Source organism: Lathyrus oleraceus, chromosome 6 (assembly GCF_024323335.1).
Source record: "Lathyrus oleraceus cultivar Zhongwan6 chromosome 6, CAAS_Psat_ZW6_1.0, whole genome shotgun sequence".
In the NCBI taxonomy this organism is placed as follows: domain Eukaryota; kingdom Viridiplantae; phylum Streptophyta; class Magnoliopsida; order Fabales; family Fabaceae; genus Lathyrus; species Lathyrus oleraceus.
Window position 1 is genome coordinate 457,760,090 of NC_066584.1, and position 9,693 is coordinate 457,769,782.

Here is a 9,693-nt window from a genome sequence, read left to right on the forward strand (position 1 = left end):
TGTAAATAAATCAGAAACGACAAAAAAAATATTATGTACGTGACGAGTAAAATCCTATCTACTAATTTTTAATATAAAATCAGAATATTTTTCAGGTAATAATTGACACCAAACACCATTTTCAAACATTATCATTTCACCCCGAAGATTTTAAAACTACAAATCAGCTGTCAAGTTTTATCTATGTACCAAGTCATGTATTTGATGAACTTTTATTCTAAAAGCCACCATAATAAATTGTTAATAATAGTAGAAGAAATGAATAATTTTATCAAAATTAATAGGTTTATTGATGTTCTTGGTTAAAGTATAAATAACTTTAAAACTATAATTAGAAAGAAAGTGACAAATAATTGATAACGAGAAACATGACACAGATTATTGTGGTCTAGCATTTTATCAGTAATCGGAAACGTCCTTAAAAATAAAATAAATAAAAATATCCTATTAATCTAATCTGAAAAAGTTGCTAGCTATGCCAATTTCTCAATTATGTCCAAACACCCATCCAATTCTACAAATCAAAGCCTGCAACCGTAACAACAACAACAACGACACTGGATCCAAGTCAGTTACAGGAAAACCCAGGGTCAGTCCCCAGCTGAACCGGTGGTCCAGGGCTCGTGCAATACGTTCCGGTCGAAAATTGGACCGCTCTAGCCCACGAACCCAAACCCTAGAACCCAACCATTCTCCCCCTACAGTTCCCTTCGCTGTCGATCCAGATGACACCGTCACTGAAGACGGCTCAGAGTTTAGGGCCAAATCCATTTATATTGTCTCTGATGGAACCGGTTGGACCGCTGAACACTCCGTTAATGCCGCTTTGGGTCAGTTCGATTACTGCTTGGTTGATCATGGCTGCCCCGTTAGTACCCATTTGTTTTCTGGGGTAACTTTCCTAACCCTCCTCCATAGAAATAAATAAGCCAATACAAACAAGCCCTATTTTGAATCATTACAATATATGTTTTTAGTTATTTGTTTATATTTATGTTGAAATTGTTGTTGTTGATTAGATTGATGAGGTGGAAAGGTTATTGGAGATAATAAAGCAAGCAGTGAAGGAAAATGCATTGCTGGTGTATACATTAGCTGACTCTTCATTATCTTCAGCGGCTGAGAAGGCCTGCAAATTATGGGGTGTGCCTTCTACTAATGTACTGGGACCCATTACCGAGGCCGTTGCTTCTCATTTGGGTGTGTCTCCTTCTGGCCTTCCTCGCGGAGCTTCCGGCGTTCCTCTGTCCGATGATTACTTTCGTAGGATTGAAGCTATTGAGTTCACTATCAAGCAAGATGATGGGGCATCTCCGCAGAATCTTGCCAAGGCGGATATTGTGCTTACTGGGGTTTCGCGCACTGGGAAGACGCCTTTGTCTATTTATCTTGCTCAGAAAGGGTATAAGGTCGCCAATGTACCGATTGTGATGGGCGTGGATATGCCTAAGACTCTCTCTCAGGTTGATCCAAAGAAAGTTTTTGGATTGACTATTAATCACAGTGTTTTACAGGAGATTAGAAGAACAAGGGCTAAAACTTTGGGGTTGAGTTCAGAATCAAGGACTAATTACTCGGAAATGGATTATATTCGAGAGGAACTTGAATTTGCACGAAAGCTCTTTGCTCAAAACCCTGTTTGGCCGGTTATTGGTAACAAGTTTAAATTACACCTGATTTTACATTTCTATAATTTGAACTGGGATTTAGATTATTTCAAAGGGAGTTGCAAAATATTACTTTTAAACTAATGTTGATGAAATCTAAATTTATATACTAATGAATACAGATGTGACTGCAAAAGCCATAGAAGAAACTGCAGCAGTTGTATTGAGGCTGTTCCATGACCGGAAGCATAAGTGCACCATGTCTAGGATCTCAAAACGCTATTAGAGATACGATTTTCTCTCTTGTTGAACTCCATATTGTAAATCACCAAAGTTGTACACTCTTCAATCATAGGGATCAATTTCCACTCGCCTATGCTCGTGATAGCTCTGTAAAGCCTCCACATAATTTCCTTCCGATTGAGCCAACATCCGATATGGTTGTTGTTCTGTTCAAAGATTCTCTTCCCTTACTCCTTTGATTATGTCAATTGTCTAAAATATGGATTCATAAACCAATATTTGAAGCCAGATGTTTGTCTTGGTGGTTTATATATCCTTTTCTTGTTATGCCTAATGTTAGTTATCATGAGGTGTTTAAGGTTAGTTACTTTGAACCCATATAAATAAAGAGGTTCATTAGCTTATATAATTAACATTTAGGAAATACAATTTATAATTTTCATCTTGTTTGCATATTATCTTTTATGAAACAACGTTTTTATCACATTTTCTATGCTAACATTGAACAAGTTGAGACAAACAAAGCCCTCTCAATTGGCTATAAATACAATGTTATGGAAACAAAAAAACAGGATATAAATTGATTTTATTTTCATTGACATATGCTATGTTTTTGCTTGTGGAGAACATTTTGGTGGTTCTATAGTGAAGGCTTATAAAATTTTTAAATATGTTAATCGCGCTAACATTGGATTAACTATACCAGATCAATGACAATACCAAATCAATTAACATATTTAAAATTTTATAAATCTTCACTTTAAAGTCACCAAGACATTCTCTGATAGCATTAGTGAAAACATAGCCATACTAATGAAAATAAAATCAACTTATATCTTGTTTTAGTTTTCATAACAAAGTATAAAACAAGACTTGTGAAAAGAGTTATAACAAAAGATTATATATTTTGGTTTGCTTCAACTTTGGTTTATCACTCTATTTATAATCAAATTGAGAGAGATCATAAACTTTGTTTGGCTCAACTTGTTAAATGTTGGCACACAAAATGTGATAAAAACATACAATGAAAATTATAAATTGTAGTTCCCAAAATCATAATTATACAAGCTAACGAACCTAATTATTTATATTTATATGAGTTCAAAGCAATTAATCTTACATAAAAATAAAATAAAATAGGGGTTGATATAACAAACACTTCGTAATTACTAATATTAATAAGCCTTAAAAAAATATACAAAACACCCAAGGTTGGTTAACACAACTCAACCCTTCCTCAAACAAAGATTGGTTTATGAATCTATATTTGGCTTCAAAACCAGATGTGAGATTTTCCTCTGTGTATAATGATAAACATCCATGGAAACAATTAATTTTTTTTCTTTCAATATTCTCATTATCAACTGATTGTCATATACTTTTGCCAATAGGTATGCATTTTTTGTATCATACATCATTCTGTTATATCATGGAACATCACTATCAATTTCAAAACTTGATTTGTATGTACTCTAAGAAATAGGAATGCTAGTTAATCTTGAACAATATCTTTCTAGGCCCAGCTGTTGAAAAGCAGTTTCTATGGGATGAGTACTGGTGGCCTCTCTTTTGTGAAAAACACAATGAATGGAAATTAAGTTTTCTTTCCTTCAAGGGAAGGGAACCTCTGGTCCTGCCAAATTGGTGAAGTATTTCTCCATGGTTTGGTTTTCAAAGTCAGATATAGGGACCTTCTTTTTTTTGCATGCCTAATTAATTTTTATGGTTCCGTTGATACTTAATTGTTATGCCTAATTGTTTTTTATGGTTCCATTGATACTTAATTGTTACATACGATATCTCTATTTTCGTACCAAACTATCCGGTTGGATATAGTTTGCATTCACTTATTGAAAAAGAAATACACTACATGCTGAACATATTAAAATTCTTAGACTCCTGGTATTTAACGTATATAGGCATTTGACGTATTTATTTATGTAAAACTACTGGTGTACCAAACATGCCTGTAGGCAGGCACGAAAACATGGGCATTTGAATGGTGAGTTTCCTTATTTCTCTCATCTTTTCCATTGACAAATTAGTCAAAGCCACAAATTTCATAGGTTGAATTCTATGATTTGTTCGTGTTCACCTAACTGTGGTGTATGGTGTATGCATTAAATTTTTTTAGTGCATCTTTTTATCTATTGAAATTGCATCGGAGTCTCGCATTACTCTTCATTTTTTTATCGAATTTTTGGGATGGGCTCCAAATCTATTTAATATGGTATTAGAGTTAGATTAACGATTGCGTTTTTGATTGACTAAAATAGTCTCACATTGGTTGGGAATCAAGACTAAGTCTAATTTATATATACAACACTCATACACTTCAATTCAACAGACGCCTTTTATAAAGAACAAAGCCGTGAGAATTCTCACAATTTAAGCAAACAATATCTTGTAGCCGCAGTGATGCGGACTTGAGGTCTATCGGAACATTGACATTAGAAGGAGGGGATGGGCCCACATGCTCGCACTCTGTTCTTTAGCTTTGACTGAGGACAATTGTTAATGATTGATTAAAATAGTCCTATTTTGTTTGGGAATCAAAGATAAGGGTAGTTTATATAAAACATCCATACACCTCAATCTAACGAGGCGTCTTTTCTAAAAGACAAAGTTGCGAAGATTTTCACACCCAAAACAAGCAATATCTCGTAGCCGGAATGATGCGGACTTGGGATCGATCAATATAGATTGCAATGAAAATTTTGACCCATGACCTATGCTAGAGGCTTGGATGAGTATTGAAGTTGTATTAGAGTATTACATTGTTTAAGTTTATGAATTGTTAGATGCATAGATGTGTTTGAACATCCTCATCCTTTAAACTTGTTTTTGGTAAGATCCAAACTCATTTAGTAATAACAAGCATTTTCTCCTTCTCTAAGGATTTAGGATTTAAAATTTTGATCAGGTTTGTTTGGTTCCGTTAGTGGCAAACATGAATCTTAACATAAAGGTTCTGTTGAAAAGGATCTAATCTTCACATGCTTAGTCATGTAAACCAACTACACAACATAAGAAACTTGCCAAATTAAACTAAATGATTCACACATGACACATCTAGTTTATTCCCAAAAGTTCCCCTGTATATCAAACATTATTTGCCCCTGAAAACTACAACTAGTGGATTACAGCTTTATTGACAAAGACCAAAAATCTCATTGAGCATGCAATGTCTCTTTAGTTCCCACTGCTCATGGTATTGCACTTTTGTATTGTAGCTTCTAGGTAGCTTTCATGGGTCTCATAACATTCAACTATTGCTTCCCTTTTCCTTTTCCCTATATTAACTTTAAAATTTACAAATAAGGAAAAAGTTTCATTTGCTATTATGATTGCATGTGAGGGCAAAAACAGAATAGAATGATACAAGCTGAGGTATATAAACCCTATGAAGAGAAAAAGAAAAAAGTAACTTCCTCATCCTTTAACTCCCTCTTGTACCTCCAGAAGAGGTAACTGATTCAGACATAAAGATGGTGGAAGTTTAGTTAGAATTCGCAAGCTTTCAAATCTCATTCTATCCGGTATAAGTCTCGGTCGAACAAATCACTTCCTTATTCAGCTCCATTATTATGCTTGCTGATACTAAGAGTCAAGTATATCAATAATAATGTTCCCACGCTTGACCTGTTTCGAGTTTCAAAACATATTAATCGATGCACATAAAATTGTACACACTCTGGTCATTATTATAGTAAATTTGACTTTTTTGATACATCAATTGTTAAATGAGAAAAAAAAGTAAAATTTACGACCAGAGAATGTATTAAGGATTAAGACTAACACAAGTTTATAGATAAGAGATGAATCTTACAATGTGGCAAAGATAAGAAGAATTTTTTTAGGGTCAAGGAGCCATGAATAAGATCGTCCAAAACTACTTCTCCTCACCATACATTTGTTTTCTGTGTTGTTGTTACACATGTTACTACTAGCTGTTGTGATAGTAATTTGATGATGCACTTGTTGCTGTGTGTTTGATGAATTCTGTATGGACCCTACCGCCACTGTTGACTTGGAGGGTCCTAACAAAGAAGCTACAGTTCAATGAAACAAAAACTAGAGTTACAATTTACACTACATTACAACTTCTCAACACTAATATCCAAATTTCTGATAATTGACAGTAGATGTGGCCCCCAAGTATGGTGTACCAGAAACATATTAATTACATATGATATGATAATCTTATATAATCTCTTCTGTAGGCTTCTATATAGTTGAGCCATAAACTTATATCAACTATGGTTTGAACCAGATGAATTAACGGTTAAAAGAGTTGAAGGTTAAATCTGGGACAAATGTGTAAATACTATCTCCGACTCTATTTATAAAAAAAAATTATTTTTTAGATTCATTGAATAATCAATATATCTGAACTGTATCATGAACCAGATACATTACATAATCAATGAATCGTAACATTTTCTTATAAATAGAATAAGAGAGAGTATTTATAAGAAAAAGTTGAAATATAATTTACGGACAACTAAGTTGGACAATTTTACATAATAGGTTAGGTTGGTTTCTTATTCTTTTCCCTTCAACTAATCTTCAACAACTCTCATAATTTTCAGTTTACCAAATGTATATCATATTGGTCTGAAATGAGATACTTACATAAGAACATGTTTGTTAAGAATTATTTTACCATTTGAATTTAGTGACCAAATGAACTTAACTTGCCATAACGGTCAAACAAGGAAAACAAACACACCAAAAAGTTGATAGTAACATGAAACATTTTTTCAACTGAACAAGACATGAATGAAACAAAATCTCAAGCCAGAGATTTATCGGTCCAGATCTATCCCTAACATAAAAACAAAAATATATTTGTATTCTTTCATGTATTCTTTTGTATTTTTGTTGTGCAATTTTTTTTCTCTAAACGATCATGTGACATAAAAAAATCAAACCAAGATGATCCAAATACTAATAAATGAAAAAAAACAAATACTAAGTTAAGTAGAATACAATAAACTAGTCGGTAACACTTTGGAATTGCTATGGTACCTCTCGGAGAGCATGTAGTAGGGACAATATCTTTGTCTTCAACTGTGACATTACCACCATTCATATTCCTATCACCCCAACGTTGAGTTCCTTTCCTAGAATGGTTCCTCTGCAACTATATTATATAGTTTAAAGAAATAAATAATTCATGTGAAAGAAATTATTAAATGTAAAAATAAAAAAAAGAGCAACTTAAGAATGCAACTTGGTGGTGGAAGTTGAGTAAGTCACACACAAAGTTAATTAACTGGCTTTATCTAATCTTCAACGCTTCATCAATTAAAATATTGTAATTGTAAGGTTAATGGAGAAGGTGTGGGAGAAAAATAATACTTGAGAAAGATATTAGACTCTAATGGCCGCAAAGGTTTAAAAAAGTTGATAAGGCATCTATATTTTCTGTTTCATAATTTTAATATAAGTACAATTTTTTTTAAAACTTTAGGAGTCCAATTGGATGCCAATTGAAATCAGAGCAAACTCCGGATAAACGGAATTAATACCGGAGTTGTTGACTAAACATGAAGTTCTACTTCTAACATTTAGGTTAATTTATGATTGTCTCATCACAACCAAAAGATAATATATGTATGAAGTACGAAACTGAGACCGAAGATAATACTAACATTGATATCAAACATAACACTGATTTTAATATATCAATATAGATAATAATTTTTAAAAATAAATAAATTAAACATGATCACAATTGTCGACGTGTCGGTGTCCAACGCAGTCACACACTAACATTTTTGAGAGGTGTTAGAGTTGTCCATACTAATAGTAATATATTCAAGAATTATGAGGTTACATAATAAAAAAATCCCATTTACAGAACATGACACTGGCTCTGTTTTGCTCATGAGATGGGCCAAATATTAAAAAAATAAAATAATCATCACAAAGTAAAATATAATTTAAAATTCATAAGAAGAAAAAAATTCTTACTGTTGTTCTTGAATTGGCATTGATGATGTCTTTGTTGTTGATGCTGGAAGAGAAAGAATCCATATCAACCACAAAGCTATCCACTTTCTCAGAAGAGTGTTGATATGCCTTTATGTGATCCGAAAGCAAGATTCTCTGTGAACCTATCTTCATCTCTCCTGATTCCAAAGCCTCACGAGAGGAAGAAACCGAATCCTAAAAAAAGACAGAGCCACGGAGATTGAATAAAACCCAAATTTCAAATTCAATGAAACAGTTAAAAGAATAAAAAATTCGGATAAGAAATTAAAATTCTTACCAACTGAGGAATTTCCGCAAGTTCCATCACTTTCGAAGAAGAAGAAAAAAGGAATAAAGGAGGAAAAAAGGCGCAGTGTTTAATTTTGTTTTTCAGCGTCAAAAGTTACGTATAGTATGGGTCACAAGACTATACTTTAAGGATACAATACCTGATAAAAAAATTGAAATGAAGAAATATGATTCATGAACATAATGAAAAACATAAAACCAACAAAATCAAGAACAAAAAAGAAAAAATACCCAGAAATTTGTTCTTGTTTGGAGAAACGGCAAGGTATGGAAAAGACAGAGGAAAGAACGGGTAAGAGAAGTTGTTGGTGGTTTGTTCCGGTTAAAATAATGATGATGGAATGGAAGTGGAAGAAGAAACAAAGAGAGTTATAAAAACAACGTTTTTTTTGTCTGATTAGAGGTGGATGTTTTTTATTGGAAGGTAGAAAGGAAGGGAACAGTGGTGAGAAAGAGAGAGGAAGAGAAGAGCATGATATTGATGAGCATGTGTGGGGTTTCTTATCTTAACAAACATTCATCAAATAATGGATTAAGAATGAGTTTAGAATTTAATTGCAAAAGTGTACATGCTTCCACACTTCTCCTTTCTATCTCTAGTGTCTATTATAAGTATTTTGATTTTTCAAAATTGTTGATGTACATCAAATCTCTTTTTTTTTGTCAATATAATACTTTATATTTATAATAGTCAAACAATATCTCATATTTATAATAGTAAAATAAAAAAAAAGTAATTCTTATTTTTATAATAGTAAAAATATTTAATGTCATATTTTTAATATAAAAAAATAGTTTTTTAAAGTTAAAATATATTGGTCAATTTAATGGGTTTATCTGAATATCTCTTTTGAAAAACCATTAAAGTAAATAAAAGACCTTAATATTATATTAAATAAATATTGTTTTTTTAAAAAATATTCCGTCTATTTAAATATATATATATATATATATATATATATATATATATATATATATATATATATATATATATATATATATATATATATATATATAATTTAGACTTTTAAAATATATTAAATTGAATAATATTATTAAATTTTAAGGACTATTTAATTTGGAGTAAGTTGTTATTTTACAAATTCGAAGGATTATGTTATATTGTTCATCAATTATAAATATAAATTTACACAAATATTATCGAAGAGCAACCATTGAAAAATGTTGAAGATGAAGAATGATGAACAATTCCAGAGAGTTTTTTAAAGTTTGAAAGATTGAAAGTGTGGGAGTAAAGTGCGCGTAATATGAAATGTGAGTGAAGTGGGTTTATATAGAAAATTTTAGTAAAGATGACAACAAAAGAATACACCGTCATAGGGAAACGTAATAGTTTTAACATAATCCCAAGAAAGAGAAAACCCAAAGTGTCACACCAACATCACACATGCTCAGAAAGTGGGACAATTGTCACCGCTAAGAACCACATGATATCACACAAAATGACAATCATTTAATACAACAATTGTTCAAAATCAAGAAGACAAATCGATAAGATTGCTTCTGATCAAAATCTTTCTGATTCATGAAACTT

At 31.9% G+C, this 9,693-nt stretch overlaps 2 protein-coding genes across 2 annotated transcripts; one reads left to right on the forward strand and one right to left on the reverse strand.

Moving 5' to 3' along the window:
* The first annotated feature begins 364 nt into the window (after positions 1–364).
* Positions 365–2,177, forward strand: LOC127091306 (pyruvate, phosphate dikinase regulatory protein 1, chloroplastic). Its single transcript, XM_051029918.1, has 3 exons — positions 365–892; positions 1,020–1,653; positions 1,790–2,177. Exons 1-3 carry the CDS (start codon positions 476–478, stop codon positions 1,891–1,893), a joined length of 1,155 nt encoding a protein of 384 aa, XP_050885875.1. The 5' UTR covers positions 365–475; the 3' UTR covers positions 1,894–2,177.
* A 2,630-nt stretch (positions 2,178–4,807) lies between these two features.
* Positions 4,808–8,712, reverse strand: LOC127091307 (uncharacterized). The gene is made up of 6 exons (XM_051029919.1): positions 8,370–8,712; positions 8,128–8,278; positions 7,830–8,024; positions 6,882–6,996; positions 5,680–5,902; positions 4,808–5,492 (listed from the first exon to the last, which is right to left on the reverse strand). Exons 2-6 carry the CDS (start codon positions 8,152–8,154, stop codon positions 5,420–5,422), a joined length of 633 nt encoding a protein of 210 aa, XP_050885876.1. The 5' UTR covers positions 8,155–8,278; positions 8,370–8,712; the 3' UTR covers positions 4,808–5,419.
* Positions 8,713–9,693: the final 981 nt, after the last annotated feature.